Source organism: Vanessa atalanta, chromosome 7 (genome assembly GCF_905147765.1).
Source record: "Vanessa atalanta chromosome 7, ilVanAtal1.2, whole genome shotgun sequence".
Lineage (NCBI taxonomy): Eukaryota > Metazoa > Arthropoda > Insecta > Lepidoptera > Nymphalidae > Vanessa > Vanessa atalanta.
This window is the reverse complement of record NC_061877.1, coordinates 6823280-6849490: the sequence shown is the minus strand read 5'-3', so window position 1 is coordinate 6849490 and position 26211 is coordinate 6823280. Positions and strand designations below refer to the sequence as shown.

The 26211-nt window shown below is 33.0% G+C and overlaps 1 protein-coding gene across 1 annotated transcript in view; it reads right to left on the bottom strand.

Moving 5' to 3' along the window:
- Positions 1-3300: 3300 nt before the first annotated feature.
- LOC125065283 (all trans-polyprenyl-diphosphate synthase PDSS1) overlaps positions 3301-26211 on the bottom strand; it is a 33225-nt gene continuing 10314 nt past the window's right edge. The window contains exons 3-8 of the mRNA XM_047672813.1: positions 20428-20567; positions 18076-18217; positions 7236-7325; positions 6063-6194; positions 5766-5960; positions 3301-5047 (exon numbers count right to left, since the gene is read on the bottom strand). Coding sequence (XP_047528769.1) covers positions 4826-5047; positions 5766-5960; positions 6063-6194; positions 7236-7325; positions 18076-18217; positions 20428-20567 — 921 coding nt within the window. The 3' untranslated portion in view covers positions 3301-4825. The remainder of the gene's footprint in view (positions 5048-5765; positions 5961-6062; positions 6195-7235; positions 7326-18075; positions 18218-20427; positions 20568-26211) is intronic.

Sequence of the window (26211 nt, the reverse complement as noted above, 5' to 3'; positions counted from 1 at the left end):
AAAATACGAATAAATGAAAAGCGTCACCAAGCTTGATAACTAAGATGAGATGCCCCTCATGCTTATAGACTCACTCATCCTTCAAGCCGGTACATAACAATACTTAGTACCGTATGTTCCGTTTAAGTTACTGTTTGGTGATAAAATATCGGATAAGTGAGTGGTACATGCCCAGACGAGCTATCAGAAAGTCGATACGTTTTAATTCATTTCTAAATACATTCTCTCATATGTTTAGAAATATTTTTTTATAACTATGTTCTGTATTTTGGTGTGTATTTTAATTACCTTCCCATCATACTCATCAATTATCTTATAAGATGACATACGTATTTGGTGCGTTTCTGCTGATAAAAATTAATAATTCTTAAACTTGTAATAAAATTTTGAAAACACAATTTTAACTATATACTTACATCATAAATCAAATATAAAAAGCATATTAAATAGAAGTATATGCTCCATGGGAAAATTATCAATGTTGCCTGTTCCTATTGAAAGGGTGATTAAATTTTTCATGTCATTTTTCAGAAGGCATTCGCTTCGTCCTGGCGGTACCAGGCGCGGGCCGATCGATATCCGCAAGCACGACACATTGTATTGTATTCATATAGTATGATGGAGTAGAAATGTCTATTGTATTTATTTAAAGCAACTTATGCCCTAGATTTCATTTGCGTTAGCTTCAAACATAGCAATAAGTTAATAATATTTGATAATTGGCCCGATTGGATAAGTTATTTTATTATGCATATCTGGGAGCCCCTTTATACTTTTCGAAATTCCTCAAAGATATATTTTCTACCACAATGCAACGTTATTTGCATATTATAACTGTGATGGTTTTGGCTATATTACGAATGTGGTCATTATTGCTATTTAAATAAGAGAAACGTTTACATTTAACAATTTTGTTAAGAATTAATTAAAGTACCTTGTTTCTCAATGTTACTACCTAGGGACCTTCTTCGATCGTCACGGTAGCATACGAAAGCGATCTCATGGCGCTCGCCGAAATAACAATTAATTTCTAAATAATGTTTATTTTTATTTGTGAATTGACTATATTTATTATTTATAGGATAATTATATCTCACTAGCGCTCCGGTCCGGTTTCGCAAGGGTGTCAATAAAGAAACAATAAGCAGATATATTTATTTTATAACGTTGATTTAATAAACTGGCCTTGCACCCGATGGGATATGCCATCGAAAAACACTTTAACGTTGACCTTTTACTTATAAGCAGACGCCTAAATACCGATTTCATATTTCGAATGAATAATTTCCACGCAACTTACCATTTTCGTTTAGGGCAGGTATTGGCTGGGTCCCCAGAGTTCGGGGTACATGTCAGTCACCTCCTCGTGGTGTACCCTGGGCAACGGGGCCGGCTTGAGCTTGCTCGTCGGCCACGGCTAAGACTGGCGGGAGGGATGCCGCGGGGCTGCTCCTGGTATGTCCCTGATCGGCGTCAGGGCGGACCATGTGAGTGGCCTCGTTGGCTAGGAGGGAGTGGGAGGGCTCGCTACTCGAGCCTCCCAGGTGTTTTACACCGGCGGTCAGCGGCGGAGCCTACCATCTTATCCGCCGCAGGGCGTCAGCTTCGTTGACGCCCAGCCTCCAGTGGCGAACTCGGGGGAGCTCGCTACATTCTTACGTGGAGGATGAGGGGGAAGGCGCGCACTAGGCGCGCTTTCCATGAATATTCAGCCGCCTTAGGGCGGCTGCCGCTGGTGGGGTCGCGGTTGCATGCCCTTGGCGATCCCGTGGCCTCACCACTCGGCGGCATGGTGGAAACCCGAGGATGGTTTTAGTGGGTAGGACAGGGCATTAGCACTAGCGTGCCCTGGCACGGGGCATTAGTTCCCGGTTGAGTCCCACATACCCGTCCCGGTCCCCCGACCGGGCGGCATGCGTAAATGCATTTCCTCCTCGTTAAACAAAAAAAAAAAAAGGGTCCCCAGAGTTCAGCCATTGCGACAAGCGCTTCCGATTATCGTACAATATCCATTTGTCATCACAACTAATGTTTCGATTTAAAATCCCTTAATTATTGTGTCGGTTGAGCAAAATAACACAGCAGCTGACGCGTGTTTACAAGTCTGATTCACTCAATTCATGAGCCTCAAGTGGATTAATATAACTCTATTACTTACCCCGTAGCCTGCAGCTATTTGTGGAGTGCTTTGTGATGAATTCGCTTTTACAATAGCCTTTAATTCCACATTTTCCACTTTGGTCTCCGGCCGTCCACGGGGTTGGTTCTGAAGGTCGAAACTTTTAGAACGATAACGTTAACGTTAAGCCAAAAACGTACTGTGCTTTCTTTTGCGACACCAGACAAAGATGAAAAATTTTTGCAGGGAACAATTTTTTTAATTAAACATAGTTTGTAAACGGTGTTATTTTGATAACAGTTATAGTGTTAAGGTCAATTTTAGTCCATAGTAAATACCCAAAATAACTATAATATTGAGACAAATGGGTCACCTGATGGTAAGTGGTCGCTACCGCTCATAGCCATTGCTCCTCTAAGAAATATTAACTATTGTGAGTGGGTGGTACCGACTCAGACGGGTTTGCTCACAGAAAAGTATATATTTATATAGTTTTTTACTAATACTTTTAATTTGTTACTATGAGTGTGTCTTAGAAAATAGTCACTTGCTATAGAGATCTTCTCTATAGGCCTTTTAAGACATAGTTTTCTAGTACCTACATTGTTTTGATGTATCTTCCAAGTTGTACAAGTTGACTTTGCGTTATACTGTTTATATAAATATTTAATTTTTTAACGAATGGCTCTACATAAAAATAACTCCAAAAAAATATATTTTCGCAAAAAAATTATCCTCTAAGATCAGTTTTTTCTAGATTGGACTTAGGATTTAGCCTCTTATATTTGTTATCAGTGTGTCAAAATGCTTAAGTGTACCAAAACTCAGAATATAGAACCCTAGAACCCAAGTTTGTGGTATAAGCGAAAAATAATTTTTGGTACATTGATCAACCACCATAGCGGTTGATCATAAAAGCATTTTCAATAACTGTTGGGAGTCTAACATCAAGCGGTCGTTCGGAAAAGTCTATCAAATTCTTTCCGTGCAATTTTGACACTGTGCCGACGGCTAATTAGTGGAAACAAAACAAGCAATGATTATGTGGCAGAAACTGCGATAAAGAAGCACGGCATCTTTTAATTTAAAAAAAAAAAACATTGATTAAATAAGGAGGAATATTAAAATAAAACAATATTTTTTAAGTAATGTTTATAAAATTATTCGTGATTTACCATTTTACAAAGTTAATAAAATAATATTTACAATCAATAAAAGCTATGAATATGACTACACATACATATGTAAATAAAATTCATTGACTCCCTTTTAACATTACAATGTACATATATCATCTGTAGTACCCCAACTCGTGGCTGACGCAATGACTAAAATAAAAGAATACGTAATAACTAATAACATTATAATTATACATTTTAATAGAATATTTTAATAAATCGTAACAGGTATGTAATTATATATCCCTTTGTATTTTAATATTTTTACTTTTAGTCATTAAGTCGGCTTATTTTCAAAATAGCTACTAATTATTTATGTAAAATAAAATATTACTTTTATACAATGATCTTTAAACTTTCTTTCGTAATTTCTGAATAATTTTTATGTCATCGTATTATTTACAATCAACAGCTAAAATAGCTGTTTTTTTATATTTATTTTCGTTACTTAAGCGTTACTGACAACGTCGCCTCATCGACGTCGTGCACATTCGTACAACACTATCAAATTAATACTATATAAGAACATACATGTACACCTCTACTACGCGCGTGTAAACTAAAGAGTTTGAGGTAATTGGTTTCGAAGAGAACGCGGGTAACTTATCCAATGACTCAGTATTTACAACGTGCAAATTAAAATGACATAGCCAGATAGTTGGGAAATGTATCGCAGTTTTAAACGTGAACATGATTCGAACCGCAGTCACGCAGGTATTTATAACGCTATACTTAAACAGAAGAATTGCACAAAAACGAAGAATAAAACATGGACGTATATAACTAGCATATTATATCTATATACAAATTCGTCTACGTTATATAAGTAGACCTGCTTTAAATTTAAAGTTGAGCATGATATTGTACACTTATGTACAGCGATATTTAGTAACGAGTAGTCACAAACACGCTAGTCTAGTGGCTTGTATCGGTCGCAGGCAGTTTACGATGAACATGACATCCAAAGGAAACTTAAAGTAAATCAGGTCACATAAGTGAGGGAAGAATATATTTGTAACAAATAATAAGAAAATTACACATTAAATAAATAAATCATTCACATCGTGTGAACTCGGCGTCGAGTGTTCGATTTACATATGACCTCCAACTCGATTCGCCGTCTAGCACTCGACGAAAAATATCTACGACCTCTATTAACATATCATCTCACACACTTGACACTCTACACACGCACACATCACCACAGTGTCCAAACACAACTAACCCACACACTCATATCTTATTCATATTATAACTTTTAACGTCATTTTACCTTCTAAAAGGTATCCAAAATTCTGTACTACGTCTTTCGAACCTTTAACCGATTAAAGGTCACGGGTAATACGTTTCCACTTCGAGAGCACTTAGAAGTTCACGCGACGACGACCACGCCCACGTGAGGAAAGTACTTCGAAGCGTTGTCGACGAAGGAGGTTCGATGGCGAACACGCAGACGATACGATATATATACACGCCGGCCGAGAACCGTGGATGCCTTTCGGTGTCGCGTGGAGCGGAGCCGCGGCGGCTACTTGATCCTGTTGAGCACGAGGTCGGTGGTGACCACGAGCCCCTTCTGGTAGGGCGAGTCGGCCAGCTCGGCCGCCAGCCGCGCCGCCTCCACGCCGTGCTTGCGCGCCAGGAAGCGCGTCTGCTCCAGCCCGCGCGACTTGTGCACGAGCTCGAACGCCTTCTCCACGTCGCCCGCCTCTTGGAACCTCCTCATTATCATCGGGTTTAGCTCTGGGTACTGGAAGTTTAAATGGTTCAGTATAGTCGGATAACATGCTGCGCTGCGCATCTAGTTTTGATGTCTGTATATTTTTAGATTGCGAAGTGGAAACGATTTCTAAGCTACTTTCACTCGTTTTATCGTCAAATATAATATAAACACGTCTATGATTGTCTAATTGAAAAAATAACTTTATTGCAAAATATCCAATTTGATCGAAACTTATTATATAACGTCTAAGATAATGTAAATCATCCAAGGTACAGTTGTAGCTTTTTATTTCTGTTACCATAATAGAAACGAACAAAGTGCAGCAGCATTTGGGCGTTGTCCTAAGATAACCTTCTAACATTGTCATGTCGCAACCGTTTACGTCTAATATTCGTATAAAATTTTGAGCGAGCACTTCATTCATAAGTAATCAGATTGTCAATATATCTTGCCGCACCCATTCGCTGTTTACTAACGGTAAGGGGATTTACATCAGCACTCTTTGTTGAATTTGATATTACATAGAAGTTTCTTTTTCTGTTTATCAGTTAACAAACATATATAAATCGCCAATGTCCTTATATCAATCATAAAGTATAAATCTTGACATTGAAAATCTAAAGCTATAAATATTTTGTTTGTGCACAATTAGACGATCTGAACTAAAAGAAGTAAAGATAATCCAGTATTTTGATATTTGGAAAATTTGGATATCTGAAGTAAACAAAAAAAATATCTAAAATACCTTTTCACATGCGAACAGGACAGGCGCAGTGGCCAATCCGAGTCTCAGATCAGCAGCGGTGGGTTTGCCCATAGCCTGTGCGGAGGAAACGAAGTCCAGCAAATCGTCTACCAGCTGGAAAGACAGACCGAGGTTCCTTCCGTACTGGAATGCAAGCTCACAAGTATTTTCGTCGGCACCACTCAGGAGTGCCACCTGGAACAATGACCATTAATAAAATATATTACAATTATTTATCAACTCATGTTATTTTTTATTTTATTTTTGGAAATTCTGTAAAAGTTCTAGAATATTTACCGCTTTAACAGAATTAGCGATGAGCGATGCAGTTTTTCTATACGTTTTTGTTAAGTAGTGCGCAAACCGTTCGTTCTCAGTCTCCTTGCTGCCGAGCTGCATGAATTCTCCTTGGACCAAATCTGTGACTACCTGAATTAAATGAAATAAATATTTTTATAATATATTACAGCAACTCGTATCATCGTAAAATATATAATCGTTATATAACATGCGTTTTGAAGCAGATGTATGTATAAATTGCACTTCTTCAGTAAAGCAAATTAATAAAAATGGCGCCGATAATAATAAAACAAATGAAACTCAGTCACCTCATGGCTACGGCAGATACATTTCTGCCCAAACTTCGGGCGATATAATAATATAAAATAAAAATTGCAAAGTTTTAAGTATACAATGAATCATATAGAATAACAGTATTATTTTTATTACCAAGCCTTATTTTATTTGGCGAATTCTTTTTCTAAAAACGGAATAAAACTTTAAAAATCGTTTAGCCATATTCCAATGGAACCCAGAAACAAGCTAGGAACGTCACACAAATTACAATTTCAATCAGATAACTCTCGTAGAACTCAGTAGACACTAAGCAGGTTATAATTATCCAGGATACCCCGAAAATGAGGGTTAGGAAAAATTATATGTTTGCATTCTAAATTTGCTAACATTCATTTATATGCTAATAGATTATCGTAACATAGAAATTGCCAACTTAGGCAATACGAACGAAATAAATAATAAATAACTATGCTCAATAAAAAAAGCGATAAATGTCTTCACAACTTTAATGTGCGTGAACAGGATGCATCGCAATATAATGATTTAATAGCGCTAGAAGAGTTCAGGAGGTAAAGCCTACATTATATACGCAAGAGGAAATATGATATAATAAAAAAAAAAAGAATTTCCAAGCCTATCTACCATTACTTACTTTTAAATAACTTGACAAGTAAAAGGTTTTTTTTTTTTATTTATAAAGCAATTATTCAATCTAGGTTTAGGTCAGTTAATTTGTTCCTTAAATAACCTGTTTCGTGTTTAAGTAGTGTAATGATTTGTGAAGCGACGAGATCAGTTTTGCAATGAATGAATATTCAGATACGTAGCGAACTTATCAGATTGTTTGCATGCGATGGAGCCTAAAAAATGTGATAACATTTTGTTTGCAAGTACCTGACTGAGTACAAGAGTGACCTCGTCACTTCGTAAGCGAGCTATCATCATCGACGCCACAGCGAGGATGAAGTCGCCGGCCATCGCCACCTGAAATATAGAAAAATAAATTATTAATTAATTGTTTTATTATATATTTATTACAAACCAAGAAGATGCAGAACATATTTAATATATAATTCAAATACGTTACTTTATAGTCTTATTATTTCAAGATAATTATTTAGCTCAGCGTAAGCTTACAGTCTCTACTAAAGAGCGTTATCATAAAAGTAATTGCCGTAACATAATATCTTAAACTATTTTATCGCACATTACCAGTCAAATGTGTTAATTTCATTAACTATGTATTTAAATTCAGTGACAATGTCCTGAGATTTTATTGCACTTATAAAAAATAATTCATAAATGTGTTCTAAGAAAAGTATAACAAACACATGTCTAAGTCGATATATATAAAAATAGGTAAAATAAATTTAAAAAATAAATTAAAAGGGTTTTATTAAAATCATATACAAAGTTCTAATTAAACATACGTCTAATAGTAAAGAAACAGAGGACAAAACAGATACTGAAGTCATTAGATTAAATTATACTATCAATGATTATTCTGTACACCGGTGGCGCTCATTTCTCCGACTGCCACCAAGAATGTGTAGAAAGTCGTGGTGCCGTCGCATACTAATACAGAGCGGGCGTTTCGCCGGACGCTCGGCCGGTGACTCGGCACCCGGCTTTCGGAAACACACTGTCCATTAACAAACACTGGACACTGGTTAGCCTACATCCATTGACCGGCTTTGATACACCTATATATAAACCTGGGTGCGACCGTGAAGAACGTCGGAACGAAAACACGTTCATTTTATACTACCATTTGATGTTTAAGCCGCTTACCGGTTGAGACCGATTGTTTGTCCTTGGATTCGTGATTTACTATCTAAACATACACCGAGTAACAGAATATAATAACCGTTACAAATATTATCGTACGAAATATTATTATAAAAAAAACTGTATATATTATACGTTTTAGGCGTCTATTAAATACTTTCTTACAAAAATGTACAAAAGGTGAAAGTTTGTCGAAAATGATTTAAAAATTCTGCACATTAATATCTATGATTCAGACTTTTATTGCATTAACATTTGTATAATGTTTATACAATGAATCTCACTTTATTTGAATTCCAAATTCTCACTTCGATATATTTTTTTAAATCTTTTATTTCGGATTTTTTTAAATAAATAAGTAATCATTGTTGAGACATCTGAAATATTTGAAGTGGAGTCCCGGATCTAATTGAAGGACCGGTCCCCAAGGGATTTTATTTGTAAAGTAAAACATTTTTCAAAGTATTTTAATTTTGAAGTTATTGTAATCGGTCTAATGTCCTAGTCTGTGTAGGTTGCGGAGGAAGTCTGTGTTTGAACGTAAACAGCACGCATAAATTTCGATTGCAAACTTACTTTAAGAACTCGACGCAAAATTTGCATAAATGATTATACGCGTTGCCCTTTAGGGTCAGCTCAAAACACTGCAATAAATAAAATTTGGCAACCTTTTATGACCGTCTGTCTGTCTGACTAACTCTCAATGCTTAAGTGTAAGTTCTAATATTATGAATGCTTATTCAAGACAGTCAAGGGGTAGCTTTTTGGCAATACAACAAATGCACGGAACCAATACAGCACGGCATAACTAAGTTATTTAGGGTACATTGTGTCTGAAGGATCTCCTCTATTCATTAGTCGCCGCCAATCAAAAATTCTTAAGACACGATGAGTTAGAAATACATTTTTGTGTTGATCGACTAGATAAAAGCTAAGCTTTTTACAAGTCCTCTGCCCCAGCCCTACTAGTCTCATCGCTTATTTAAACGTAATTCTTTATAAAACCAGCATGTATGGTGTATAATGTATATGTTGAAGGATGATCGATCCAATGTAATTACATATACAAAAACATACCAGCTTACATTCCAAGCTTGGTAGCGCATTGACGGTGCCAATATCTGGGGCCAGTAACCACTTACCATCAGGCAGCTTCATTACATACTTAGTATAAAACTAAGTCGCTTACCAGTGTCTGTCCCTATGTATGCATAGATCTTTAAAATTACACAGCGGATTTTGATGCGGTTTTTTTAATAGACAGATTGATTCAAGAGTAAGGTTTATATGTATAATACATGAACAATATAGTGGAGGAACACTGATTTTAGAGGTTTCCGAAGTGATGTTGTAAATAAACACATTTAGATCAATATGGCTCTTTACAGATTGTCATTTAAATGAGTATTTTCGAAGATATAACAGATTTAAAATGCTTAAATAAGGAACTTAGCGGTTTGTCTAATGACTGAAAAACTGTGAACGTTGTAAGACATTCTGTATTATATTTAGTATCAGCATTGCACCCGTGCGAAGCCGGGGCGGGTCGCTAGTATTTGTTAAAGTAAATATAAAAATGCAATTCGAGCTCATGTAAAAGGAAAGAAAAAGCTAAGAGTAGCAACTAACCTGCCCGAAAAAATGTTACAAAATCATGAAAGCCAATGACAAAGTTTAGCGACATGACTCGGGTTAATAGGATAACCGTAGCCATTTTATTTCTAAATCAAATCAAAATAGGTAAATGTTATATGAATAATCAGGAGAGTCAGTTAAAGATTTTTTTCTCATATGACCTAAATCTGCACGTCTACGTCAATGATCTCGAAATTGTCGACTTCACTATCACCGCACCCACTTAACCTATAACGTCAGCGGTCAAACGACGAAGCAATATGTCCTTGAACCCTGTGACCTTTTGAGGTTTACCCAAGCACTCGTAGAACTCGGTTATTGGGAAACAAAGCCACACGAACGGTACGTTCAATACAACGTTCAACGATTTGTTCGTAACAAATTTTGAGAATAATTTCAAAGTAAGATCATCCGATAAGGGTATAAATATTTTTTACAATTATTAGAGCAGGGGAGAAAAGTAATTGCTGTGAAACTTTATTCTTACTTTTTCAGAATATTACATAGATGTCAGATATTTTATGGTATTAAAGTGTACGTGGGCAACGGGATCGATGACGGGAACGGTCAGTGATGCGGCAGCTGACGGTGGTGGCGCGTGTCGTTCGTGCTTCGTCGAGTAAATCATGTACATACATATTAACACACTTTCAGCCGCTATCCGAACTAAAAACATATCCGTTATACGTACGCTCCATCGCCGCTGACAGATACGCGAAACTTTTACTACAAAATCAATAAAAAAAAAACGTGGATATTTAATCTCATCATAACGGTAAATTTCGTAAACTTACAGACAACGTATAATGGCTTGTACCAAATAAACACAATCATGTAGTATATATAAATGAAACTCAAATAATTAAAAAATGATTGTTTGCGATAACTAATTTGCTCGTCATACATGCATACGGAAGAGACTAAGAGTGAAAGGCTTTCTAGCGAAGTCTTCGAAAGTATACTCATCGCCACATGAATAATTTACCAGAAAAATCTCTACGATTTCACGCCAACTGTATTCCGTATGCGTTTGAATTTCTATTTGCAACTCATTTACACCAACAACTTCTTATGCAAGTGTGTCCAACGTTTTATACGACTCAAAAGTTGCTTTTTTTCCTTAAATCTGTCTCAACATGTTGAGCTAATTCTTAATCGACTTAAGGTCGATTAGTTCGCCGACAGATTTTCAACATTTATGAATATTATGACGCGTATTTAACTATACTCTATCATTTAAATATTTAAGATTGCGCCATAACGTTTGTGAACTTGAAAACGATATTGACATGATGAGAATAATCTATTCAATGGTAAATTGCGAAATGAATTTTTCACAAGTGGGTCTCGCGTAAACTGAGTTCTTCGCGTGTATGTAGTTGAAGCGTTCTTTCGCAAGGCAGCCTTGACAGTGGTGGTGGGCAGGTGGCGGACGGAAGGTGAATGTGGTGGGATGAATGTATGTCACGCGGACGGCCTTGAATCCTCTCTTAATAGTCTACCACTAACCGACAACTTTTCTATTTAGAATTAACTCTTGAAAAACATTAATTTATTTCATAGTATCTGCCATGTTTTTTTATAGCTCTCAGATTTCAAACATATCAGTACATCATCAGTTTAAACGTTACACGAAACTAGACATATTGGTGTTCAAAAAAAAGTCGCATGCAATTATTATGATATATCTACATAATCAACATTCATCCAATTACGTTCCCCATCGAGTGATTTTACGAATATATGATTTTATAGTCATAATATTAGTCTACGATGTTCTACTGCGAAATAATGAACCGTCGACACAGATTAACAAAACAGACTATAAAATTAACAACAATAACATAATTACGGAAATAATTGAATGCCAAATAATATTTTTTACATATATAAATCTAATTAATTTTAAAAATATGAACTCTTTTTTTAGTTGTTGTCGAATCGGAAGTTTTGTTGAAATTAATACTATAGGTATACGGACCACATCGCGTAACTGTTAACATAACAATATCCCATATATTTATAGCGATTTAGTTTCAATCTATGTTTTAACTCTAAATACATCTTAGACACAGTAAATTATATGACAAGATCTAACATTTAATAGAACTGGTACTACACTGTAATCTTAAAACATGTTGTATTGGAATGATCAAGATTTATTCGAATTAATGTCGATCGAAGTATTTCGCATCGAGTGAGTGGTCTGTCCAGTGATTGCAACATGCAGGCATGCTGTGGCGATTAGTAGCCAACGAGTGGGCCATCGTTTCAACACACCTGCCTAGATGACGAAGTGGCACGTGTCTTGATAGAAATTTGGTTACTTTGTGCATTCATTACATCTAGAAGCAAAATATCTGTATTACATATTATAATCTATTATTATTATTATATACCAACAGTAAGGGCGACTAATATCGTATAAGTGTATAGATTCGTATGAAGCGTTAAATAAATATCGAATTTAATTAATCTTTACAGTTCTTTGAATGAAACGGTACTAACAATTTAAAGTGTACCTTATTCAACTGACAATGTTTTGGATTTTATCGATAGAGGAACGAGTGACGACGATTGTCCTACATATCCGCTCGATCCACGCGGTACTGTTATGAAGACCAGTTTAACTTCGCCCATAATTAAACACAGGCAGGTCAGATGAAAGTGTTGAACGAATTTTGCTTTCGACGAAAACTCATGTCACACGGCATTTCAATAGAAAGTGTTAGGTTTACGTTTTTATTTACATTAGAAACCTGTTCGAACGACTTTTCTATCTTAATTTCTCAGACGTGTATTATGATAATATTTCTGAATAAGAAACATCTAGGAAACAAAAAGTGTACAACTGTTGAACTTGTGAACATAAACTGTTTTTAAAACCATAAAAAAAATACCAAACATTTATGTTGTATCTTAAAATAAATGTAATAAAATTCACAGAATCTGTCGCGCTACGTATTTCGATAAAATGCTTTGAACTTTACTTTTTCGTTTCGAAATAATGTTGTAACATTGTCACATTCAAAAATAACTTGGTTTTAAAATAATTCGTACATTCGAGTACATATGTAGTGTATTTTTATATACATTCTTACGAGTTTTATTCATATACTTTTATGTATGTTTCTGTGGTTTCTATGTACCATCTCCAAAGCACAGAAGTTTAGTGACAATAATTCAATACGTTATTTTAAATAACACTTTCAAAAATCATAATATTTTTGAAAGTTATAGAGCTAAATATTTAAAACATTTATTTCCTAATTATGATAATTTTATCCAATTTTCATTTAAACATACTGCGATTTCATAAAAGAAACTCCGAAGTTGAATTACACGAATTGTTATTATGAAATAAAGTGAGATGTAAAAAAAGTGACAGACTATAATTAGTAATGATTACTCAGTACTATTGGAGGAAAAAGAGAATTTATTTAAACGGTCATAAGATAAAGGGCTGAAGAGAAAATATACTCGCGCAAATTCTTCGCGATTGCAACATACTAAAATGAATTACGAGAAATTAAAAAAAAACTAAAAATCATAATAATTGGACCATCTGTTAAAGTGCAAAGTAAATCGCAATTAAAATATTTTTTACCTTAACAGTTGTTTATTTCTTTAGTATAGTTGTTGGGTTCTGTAGAAAATGTTTTTACAATAACACATAGATTATATAAAGTTTAAGTAAGATAACTATTGTTTTAGTCTTTATTATTTCAATAGTTTTTATTAATTACCTTATTCAAAACACGTATAGCACGTCTATAAATACTAGGTGTATACCACGACATACATATTAAAGTGACACAAATTCTTATATAAAATACGCCTACCTTAATTTACTTATTAAACATTTATTTAAAATTTAAAAACTAAATATCTATTCAACTTAAACGTGAGAACAATGTCGTAAGCGTTAATTTGAAATAGTCTGCCGGATAACCCTCATAGCCATAAAAAGCGGTGGTATGGTCAATATTAGTTCTTACTACGACAAAGTTATTTGACTTGACAACAATGTATAATGTGTGTATTTTATGTAATTTTTGCCTCTAGATCAGTTAAAAAACTGTATGGCCAATATTTTGTCAGACAATAAGTTCCAAGTTTAAGAAAACTAGTTTTTCCTGTAGCAAAGATTCCCAGGAGTATAGGACAATAGGCACTGTAGTTGAAGCTATTTAATAATATAAAGAATATATAAATATTCCAGACGCGTACGGTCCTGATTAAAACTTGCAGTTCTACGGCGACGACTTCGAAGTCCATCGAACAATAACTTACGAGACTTATTCTGAACAATGGTCGCAGAAATGATAGGAATCGCCAATTATATTAGACGCTGACGTTGTATTTCGCATCCTTGACAACCGCTCCTATTGTCGCGGACGATTATGCGCACGTTACAAAGCATTTGTAGAACACATATTTGAAGCAGAACAAAAGACTGGGCTTAACAAAAAACCAAAGTCAATAACCGTGGCTTTAAACTTCATAATATTTTCATTTTCACAAACCATTCTTACAAGAATAGTTTGATTATAATGAGATAAATACTTTCAGTCAATTCTTTACTAAGTATGTTACTAAACGAATAAATCTTTGTTTAGTAAAAAAAAAAAACAATTTATATGTTGGACGTGAATATTTTTCTGCACATTCGTCTCTTTTTTTATTGATACAATAAACATTGCGTTGGACGTATAATAGTGTAAATTAAGTAATGAATCTCCAAATGTCGTAAGAACACATACCCATGTCCCATGTATGGCCATAGTAATAAGATCATTAACGCTTAAATCAAACAGACACACCCTAATACACAAAGCCATCACTAAGACAAAGCATATATGCTTAATTTAAGTAGGTACATATAAAATAAAATTCTTAGATGTTGCTTTATTATAAGAATCTATTTTTATTGTTTTGACTTCATAATCCATCATTAATATATATTTAATTCAGAATATTCTTTACTTTAAAACCGTAATATAATATTACAATTACATAGTGTAATGTTCAGTTTATGCAATGTTTCTGATGATTATTATTTATTCATTTAAAAGTTTTAATTTCTTCAAGTTTAGAATGTTTAGTTCTTTTAATTTTATCTATTGCATAAATGGTAGAAAATCATAATGTTAGCTCTTGCATTTGAGTGACACTAGCAAGAAGGTTCTATAAAAAGTAAAATTTTAACAACATTTAACTACCGACTGCTGAAGGTCGTATTTAATTGTAATGATGGATTTATGTAATTACATATACTGCATACTAATAAAATATTTATATGTGCTTAATGTTAAGTATCACATCGCCGGAAGATGTAATGGACATTTAGTGCTTTATATGTGAAGGACGGACAAAAACGCGCAATGCATACAAGTAGTATTAATAACATAGTAAGATATGAATTTACAATCTCTCTGCGGGCTCTTGTTGCACGGGTTACGTTACTTGTTTTCAATCAACCGTTTTAGTAATTGGACCATTTAAATATATTTATTATATTATTCAAAACTCGACGATTTTAATATGATAGTCTTATTAAAAATTGATAATAATTTCAAATAAACAGAGCGTATACTATTTTCAAAAATAATGTCAAAGTCTATATTAAAGCTTCGTTTATAGAAAGAAGATAGACGATCAAGCAAATTCCCGCATAAGTAGTCACCTCTGCCCTTGTTTAATATACCGAAAGATACTATCCACTTTCACAATAGGTATTTGTAATTGATATAAAAATATATCAATTCAATTAATCAAAAACTACACCTAGTGTGATATCAAATAAACACGAAATTTGATTGTAATATCTTTGCCCAGCCCAAAATAGTGATTGAGATTGATTTAAGTAGAAGGGATAATATTGTAAGCTTGATAATAAAACACATATTTTAAATAAATAGTTGGCGGCGCTTAGGGAGTTGACGCCGAAGTGTCTGCGATTTTGTTTTATCTCTACGTCGTAAAAACAGTGTCGCTTACCGCCGTCTGTACGCTTAGAGCTACGAAACGGTTTTTAATGCGGTAAGATCAGGATTTTTTGTGTTGTTATTATATCTAAAAATTGTATATAAAACCTTACTGAACCCGCGTGAAGCCAATGCGTGTGTCTAGTTATTTAAAAATACAAAGAAGTCTTTATAAAGTATATATTTGTAATTTACAAGTCACCGTTACAATATGTTATCAGAATAGTATACCTAATATTGTGCAAAGACTTACGAAAACTACCTTGAGAAAACTAATGACCATAATACGTTTGACAAATATATTCATATAAGGGGGAAATATTACACAATACAGAATTTATAAATACGTACGATGCTCTCGTATACTTTTGGTTCTAATATATATTACACAAATAGCAGGTTATCTGACCCCAAAAATTTTATGAATGATTTGTAATCAAGAGTTGATCTACAGTTCACATATGATATGATACATTGAAAACTTTTTTATTTGTTATTTATAAACATATCTTACTGATTTTTCTGAGAAGATAGAATTTTAATAGATGATATATAAGAAAGATAATGTATTGATCTATTGTTTTATAGATTATACATTTAACAATAAGGTTAATTATTGAAACAAAAATTATATTCAAATAACACAATTCTTAGCGTATGTACCAGTAACTATGTCATAAAAAGCGCATATATTTCTATAATTCATGGGTTAATATTTGAAGCGATACAACACTAAATTATGAAGTATAAACGAGGCGAAATCAAAAATTATAAAACGTGAGGCCGCAGGCCGCGGGCCGCAGGGCACTTTCACCGGAGGTCGTCAGCTTTCGGCCCCTCGCTGGCATCTCGAATCTCAACTGACCACCTCTCGTGGCTCACTACGTATCGCGTTGTTTACGTACGAAGCCACTATACACCTCCGTCACTATCTCTGTCTCTTTCTTATAAATGTGTTAGTGAAAGGTAGCATCGTCTGTCTATATCGTTAGGTGTAAGCGATGCGGACTACTTCCCACAATTTTTATTATTCTTTTTTTATGTAGGACAAGAACCTGAACGTGACTTAATGATCTAAATTCTTTAACTCTCTTTAATTTTGATACAGCGATGCTATGACGATCAATTTTTTGTTTTGTTATCTTTGGGTACGCAGAAATACCTTTGATAGAATAGATTATTAGATGATTTCCTCATTCCGATCTACAAATAACGTACTTGACGTTAAAATCCGCTTTCTACATTAATTTTAATTGGAGATGACCATTCCACAAATTTTAATATTTACTCATAAAATGGTTAGATAATGAGTGAGTATATGTATGTAAACTTAAATATTGTTATGTCAATATATGTTAATGATATTTGAGCGAAATCGTGATACTTTTCCAATTTTTTTAGTTCTATCGTACCGAAACCTCGATTGAAGCGGATATAGAAAACATTGTAGGACATTACCTTATAGAATAAGGACAAGTAAAACGGTTTTGAGATTATGTACACTCATCGTAAAAGTATTCCGAGATGCCAAGGAATCGAGATATGAAAGTGCCCGAGCCATAAGAGATTTATCATCAGCCCTCATTTAAGAATTGTACGAGTAAGTGCAAAAAATTAAGTTATATCGAAAAATTTAAGCTTAGAAAATATTGACATTATTTATACATGTCAGTAATAACACAAGTCTTTTTGAAACGAATATTTACCTCAAACATACATAATCGTTATAACAGTCTCAGTATTATTTATTTCAATAATATATTTTCGAAACTATGCCCTGTATGTAGTTAGTATATATATGTTTGCTGAGCAATTGTTTAAAGATCCACCTTAGCAACCGACTTAACACACATATCATTATATCAACGACGTCATTCATACCATTTGATTCTTAATGGGAACGACGCTCTATACATACATAAATAGTAGGTATTTTTGGGTTATTCCAAGACAAAGAACTATAACTAGGAATGTATCTTGAACGATCTATCCATATTTAATGTTGTACGGAACACACAAATATATGTACGTGATTGATTTATTATTTAAAAATATATTATTTTAAGCCTAGTTCGATTTGAATGTATGTATCTTAAATTCGATAATTTTTAATTAAGTAGTTAAGACATATATTAAAAAAATCAAGTTGTATTAAAGCGTTTGTGTAATGATTAAAACTTCATACTATTCGTGAAGCTCACATCATTCATATGAATCAGATAAGTGATGCATTAATCGTGTAGACCTTAAGATAATATCGTTTCATTGTTGCACTTGTGAGTGATGGAATTGCGCAATCGGACGGTGAGATAATTGACACATACCTTTTTGTGGTTCCAGAGCACGTTGACGGAGGGCTTCCCACGTCGGAAGTCGCTCTGATCGATGACGTCATCGTGGATCAATGAAGCAGAGTGGATCATCTCACTAATCATGGCCACTTGCCGCTGAGTTGGCAGTAGGGCACTGGTGGAACGAACAAGTATTTAAATTTCAAATTTAAGATGTCCACTAATTAACTTAATGAAATTAGGTAAATGCAAACATATAAAATTATTGCACAATATTGAGAAACTGTTGTGGTTTGAATTATATTATATGGATATTTTATTTATTAGTATTAAAATATAAAAAGTGAAAAAAAGTTAAGTCCCTAACATCCTGTAATTGTCTCACTGCTTGACTAAGGAATCCTCTTAATTTTTGAGGATTTTTCAAAAAAAATAATTTAAACGATTTTGTCATGAAAAAAAAAACGTAAGTCTGTAAGGAATATGATCAAAGAAGTATTCATTGCCATATATTAATCAATGATATAATTTGTTCAATAGTTCATATTTACAATGTATATTTCAATGAATTATTTATTTTGGCATTAATGTCAATAAACCGTTTAATTTTAGACGTGTTTAAAAGTGATATTATTGCTTTAAGCTAGTTGAGAAAACATTACGTAATTAAATCCATATCCTTAAGTAGCAATTTAAAAGAATTTTAATGATATTTGCATGTTTTTTGGTGATAGCAAAGATCAATTTGCTTTTTTTTGTGGTTTCCAAAAATTTTTTGGAATTTTGTATACTTGTACCATGTGTCCGACGCCACCCTTCATTGTGAATCATTTTAGTGATGGGCTAGGCGTTTCCCGCAATACGAATAATTAAATCGTTAAAATCTCTCTTTGGTATTGATAGATGCGTTATACAAAAAAAACATAAAAAACATCAGTCAGTTCTTACTACCCCCACGGGATTTCACTTTTCTATTAGCCCTTTAATATAATAGATGATGTAGAAATTTATTGTAGATTAAATGAAGATATGTAAAAATACAACAATATACTTCTACTTTCGAAAGCGCTACAGTCTGCACCAATCTAGCTTAGCTTAGTTAATACAATTAAAAGTATGTAAATATTGAGTTAATGAGTGTACAAAGTATTGAACGAAGATGACAGCCTCCCTGATGTATTATGGAACACAATGGTGTTATTATTTATACGATTATAAATAATTCTACACGCAGCTAGTGCGCACGCATCGCACTTATCATGTTCCTTACATATTCTCAAAGTGTATAGGGCAGTCCGCGGCGAATCATAGTGGCGACGTGAACATACTGCATAATTAGGAGATTTATTGCTTCTGTACTGAATTCCTTAAGTCTTATCTTTAAGGAATTCCAGAGAACTAATAACATCATGAAGGACGATGTACTTTATACGCTTAACAATTTAAAACAAAACAACAAGTCCTAGCTGCATTAAAATGTGCATTCAAGGAATCTATTTACATATTGAACATTCAGTATAAATGTTAGATTTAACATAACTATTAAAAATAAGGAAAACGCTGAAAATTTCTCTATGCTATATATTGTACTATTATTATATATTCAATAAAAATATATTATTATCAGACTTATTTTATTTCAGATTTAAGTAAAGCAGCAAACATTTTCTTCTCACATATTTTTGTCAAGATTTAAGCATATATTTAAAGATACAAATTTCATTTGTAAGTATATGGGAACAAATGTAATGAAAATAAACAATAAAATGTCTAGTGCGAAAAGAGGACAAACAATTGTGTCCCCTTTTTCACCTTCAAAGTCTGGGTTAGAGACATTGAACTCCTGACCTCAATCACAGAATTCATTCGTATAATTTAGCAACCAACATTAGAGTGAATGGCGCGCTAAGCCTTAGCTGCTGAAAAGGCCAACGATAAGCAATTAAATAAAACGTAAATACGAAAAGTCACATATAAATAATTCAAGTAAGAAAACTTGCAATCATTCACCACAAATACATATACTACGTATAGTATTATAACTCTGGTTTTTAATTGATACTTTATTTTAGACTTGCTCTTAGCATCGCCCTCAATCCACTTCACCAATAGTGGGGGTTATCCGTCTACAATATAAAACCGGGTGGTCGTATCTTACACACTTTGAGTAAATATTACAAAAGTACTAAACTGAAATAAGTTCCATTAATAAAATTATATTTAACGATTTCTCCTACTACTTTGAGAATTACAAAAGAAAAATACCTACATTTCGGAATTGCGTATTATACTTGCCCTTCCCAAAATTTAACACACCACCGGCTTGTTAACCGGAATTGATAAGAAACATAGTGTACATGCAATATCATGTCAAATGTTCCTTACCTGTTTTCTCCATATACATGGTAGTTGACAGCTCTTGCCATTAGTGTAGTCACCATCGGCCTGAGTGCTTTGCCCTGTCCGTCGAAGTAGTATGTAGCTATGGTGTTTAGCTCGGGCTGGTTTGTGTTGCGTTCCAATTCCTGTGAACCAAAAACACTACAGTCGAGTTTGCATCATATATTACTACAGTTTTACAGTTATAATCTAATTTGCTACCAATTATTACATAACAGAAGCAAATTAATACATAATAGTGTCATTTATATTATGATTTATTCGTACGATGCTGGACAGCACTAATAGCGTAATCTCTGCATTGAATAAATCAATGTTAGATTTCAAAATGTACGCTCACGACGAATTTAAAGAAATAAATAATAGCATATCAAAATTTAATACACATTTTTTATTTCAACATTAAATGTTAACCAATATGTTATAGTTGTGTACACGATGTATCTAAAGGTCAATCGTTCATCTCATTTGTGATTATCTTTTCTATATTTCATAAAGTAATAAATATTCGTCTCTATATATCAATGAATTGTACAATCTTTTATCACACACATTGGCATTTAAGATTATACAATAAAACTATTATACGCCCTAAGTCGAGATATTAGCAGACCAAATTTAAAATAGCTTTCTTATGTAACACAAACACAGAGAAGAAAGCCAGAGTTATCGTATCGTTATTGTCTTCACACATATGAACATCTATATTTTAAGAATTTTACACTTTCGCTCGCTGTAGCTCCGCGTTGTGTATGTGTAGTACGTATTACGTTCATACAGAAATATGGATGCCGTTTATGATGCTGTATGTATTAGATTTTCATTATATTCATGTTTTATTGTGTTTTAAAATTTGGTAAGTCACTGAAACCCTATGAAAGATACTTAACTAAAATACTAAACGAAAGCACATCCTTAGGTTATAACTTATAAGGCTCGTCCTTGTGCTTGATGGTTTTGGTGTGATGATGTATGATGACTTAATTAATTATTATGTAGATTGTAGACGTATAACTATATAGATTCAGAGTTCGAAATTGGAACATAATCATTTTTATCAATTTGAGAGGACCAATTTGTATGTTTATATCGAAAATTATTTATTCTACTCCTGTTTCCAAATTCAATAGAGCTCGTCATGACAACCATACAATAACAAATCGGCTGACATAAATAGGAATACATGGTACTAAACAGTTTTATCTTTGCCTACTTATGATAATAATGGCTTTATTGGAATCTTGAATAATTTATTAGTATTTTATTTAAATTATCTATTGATTTTCTTTTGAAACTTTCAAGTGTTTACGTCAAATATAGTTTTATAAAAAGCTAGTTTAGAGTATGATGATCCAAATCCATATTATTGATTTATAAAAGTTAAAACAATTAACGGACGCTTTAAGTAAGACTGTTTTTTTGTGATTATCATAGATATCGATGGGGATCCACACAGGTATTGTCCAAACATTTGGTCTATCTTTTTTGTGATATAGTTTTATGTTATTGAAGTATGCATCTCCATTTACTATAAGTGTTGTGAGTCAGTATTAGTACTCGAAAGAGTGTTATTGGTTATTGTGGGATTCTGAATGCCTTGAGTGATCTGGATGACATTCGATCAATTAATCCATGGGTTATTCTATAATGTATATAAAGTACAGTCGTAACTTTATTCCCTCACGTTTGATGAGATATAACAACAACAATAGGAGCAACGAAAAAAAACCCCCAGATTTACATATTCCATGCGATTTGCTAACAGTTCTGCTATCCACTCCAAACACTTCTTGATGAATATAAATTTATTTGTAAAACAATTCCATTTAAGAACTTTTTATATTCAATTTGATTTCAAATTAAATTACAGTCTTCCTATAACCACTCTTACATTTATAAAAGCATTTTTTTCACGAATCCATAAAATCAAAAAACCATAAATTATTCAAGATTTCAAGATTATATTTAATAAATATAATCACGTCATATTATTTTGTAAGACTGTACACAATATACAATACGATAAGGTTGTATGTGGTGAAACCTTATATCCTGGATGTACTTTTATTATCACAGTTATAGATCTCCTTAATATAGTAACGGGTAGTTATTTAAACCTCAATAATTAACTAATATATATAAAATAAAGTTAAAACATGACATTAACTGAATTCCAGTTAAGATTTCGATAAGAACAGTCCAATGTCACATTTCAACACAATTTATTTAGCACGCAAATGTGTTGATTAGTTGTTGTCGCACTGAGCGCATCACAACTGTTTGAGAATTAGACGAGAAGGTTAAGATCGAATTGGTTAAAGAAATATAATGGGTTAAAACCTATTATAATTTACTAAATTTCCGTAGAATTAAATTACGCGTTAAATCATTCATGAATTCGTAAATGTGGCCAGTCTTTATTAGCCTTTTTTAATTTATCTATGCAAACGCGCTGAATAAAGAAAGTGTTGTTCTTGGCGGTTTTCTTCATAGCATTTAGCCCCGAAAGAAGGTCAAACGCTCAAGTTTCGCGTGGTTTCCACACGCCGCACTTTCCATCGTTCGTTCTATCGCAACATCCATTCAATACTGGGATATCATTAATGCAACTAATATTCATCTCTCAAGGTTTTACTTTTAAATTTATCCCGTTAAAAAACTAAGTACGTTTACTAAATACTCAAAACCTCAACTGCTCAACGGTTGCAGGACTATATTAGTAAACATCGGAAGCATTTATTTAGCTTGTTATTAGGTAATAATAAAAAAACCTAACAGACATTTAGATACATAAACATTTATATTGTTAGTTATAATATATAATAAATATGAATGCAAATATATATAAAATAATACTACGCTAAAAACATGAAAAGATAACATTACCTTTTAACTTTAAAGACAAAAATATTAATACCGCTTTAGTACTATCTAAACATATAAAATGAATAATCAGCATTCATCAAAAACTAATTAAATACCTATACGCAATGCTTTTAGAATTATTAATATTATATACGAGTATTGTATAGAATTTTATTATGCTCTTTATCTTCTTTATAAACTGTTTACTGTCAAAGAACATTTGAGTCAAGGACTACAAATTCAACATCCGAAACGGATTTTTGCAACCATGGTATTGCAATAACATGTATGATCATTACTAAACGACAAAAAGACTCATTATGCGTTGTTATCTAAATAATGTATCAACTCTTTATTTCACTGATCTTATATTATAAAGGCTTTTGTTATTTATTCATAGAAGTGCGGATTAAAGCCATCATAGTTATTGCAGTCCGGAATGGATAATGCAATTATTTTATTCATTAATATATTTAAAACGGCAATCGTCTAAATTTCTAAATATTTATTTTTTCGTATCACTTGACGTTTTATTTGTGCGTTTTAAATAAAATTGAAACTTGCTGCGGAATTTATTTTAAAAACTAAAATTTTCATATGTACCCATGACTCTTAAATGTAAATGTAATGAATGCTCGTGATGTCTTCGTAAGTGAGGATATAGGATCAATTGCAAGGCGTGGTAAAGTATTCGAGTTATAGGCTTATCAACACGAATGTAGGTATCTAACTTAGATACTAGTGTTACTGTGGCGAGGCCATATTTTGAACGCGATAAACGATATGAACGATAACATATGTAAGTCTGTCTTCTACCAGTCGTGAACTGGATACACGATTAATATACACAGTAGTTATAGATACCCTTGTAACCTAAATTGATAGAATAGTAAAACAGCTTAATCAATTTTTGTACCAACTAATATTATAAAGACAAGAATTTTATAAAGGTTGTTTTTTTATTTAACATAGAATTCGATTACTCTATCATGACAAACTTTCATCTTCTATTTACCCACTTTTGGAATAGATATTAAAAACCGCTGTAACAATTGTCTTTAAATCACAAAACATTGCATTACCATATTCTTAACTTCGAAAATAAATAACTTCCGTACAAACTTTCATCTCCAACTTCACCGTCTTAGGAGATTTTAAAAAATCTGTATTAGTAAGCGCATTTTTCATTCACGAGCGGGGACACAAAAACCGATTTTCCTATTTCTATCTTTAAAAGGGTCGAAATTCAATTCGAACTTTCAATAAAATCTTTTACTGGTTTCCTATTTAACAGAAGGCTAAATACCGATTCCGATATTTCTAACATCCGAATGACAAATTTACATCCAAACTTTCATCTTCTAACGAACTCCTAGGGGAAGAATTTTTAAAAATCCTTTCTTAGTGCTTACATACATTCCATACGTATCCTGTGCAAAATTTCATATTGCTAGACCCGCCAGTTCAAACTGTGCGTTGAATATCAGTCAGTCAGTAATTATAAAATTCTATTAAGTAGATTTGGTATAAGTACCATTACTATACGATATCTATAAGCAATCACCAGTGATGAACGCGTTGCTCAACCCTCATCTGCTCGCGTGTTGGCACGTCATGACTTTGACACACTTAGCGATCAATGGACACCAATGACTGTCGATCGATAGTAATTTACCTGACATAAAAATTCACGTAGTAAATGCAATTACGTGGCCCAATAAATAATTGTACATTTCAAATTTGTCCTTTCATATTCATTTTTATTATTTATATAATATAATTATACGGCTATTTAATTAAAGATATCAGGCTGAACATATGTTGTCATTATAAATCTTTTTGAGAATCGTTGTGAGAATTCTACATAATTAAACCACTAGTTTCTAAAGAAATATAACGAAATTCCGTATAACTTATTCCAACCACAAGAGGTCAAAAGTAAAATAAATAACATTAGTCATGGAATTGACGTGATATTATTGGTTGAAAAAAAAAAAAACAAAAAAAACAAAAGCTTGAATAATTGAAAAATGGTGTTTGGAACACCTACAAAGTGGTCAAATCAGAACTTAAAACATAATTAAAGTGTGTTAACATCCTCCTTATAAATCAATGTTTTTCATATGCAGTTAACAATCCATATGTTAAATGGAATAGTGTTAAATTGTAAATAAAGGTATATTAATCAGGAATGAGCCGAGATGGTACAGTGATTAAAACGCGTGCATATTAACCTATGGTTGCGGGTTCAAACCCGTAAAAAGTACCATTCAATTTTCATGTGCTTAATTTGTGTTTATAATTCATCTCGTGTTTGGCGGTGAATGAAACCATCGTGAGGAAATCTGCATGTGTCAAATTTCAATGAACTCGTGTATCCACCCGTATTGGAGCAGCGTGGTGGAATAAACTCTAAATCTTCTCCTCAAAGAGGTTTAATTCAGCAGTGGGACATTTACAGGCTGTACGGTAGCAGCTGAGCTACTATTTAGATGTTTGTTCACACAAACGATAAATTTTATATAACCTGCCTGAAAATCGATATACTCAATGCAATTTTATCTTTTGTATCGTTGTGGACCACGTAACAATGGAGCATTTATTCTTTCTATAATATATTTGAACAATTTTTTATTTAAACATTTATCAAATAATACTTGCAGATTTTATTATATACACTAACCAGGATGCATTTGTATTGCTTTTACGCGATCTATTTGGTGATATAGGTATTTTATTTTATCAATTTCATCAAATGCTAAGTTTGGTCTGGCAGTCATCTAATTTTATCGCTAATGTACACAATTATTCTTTATAATTGTTTTTTTTTTTAAACATATTTCAAACTAATTATAAAACGAGTTTCTATATAAACTATATATAATATATATGTACAATAGTAAC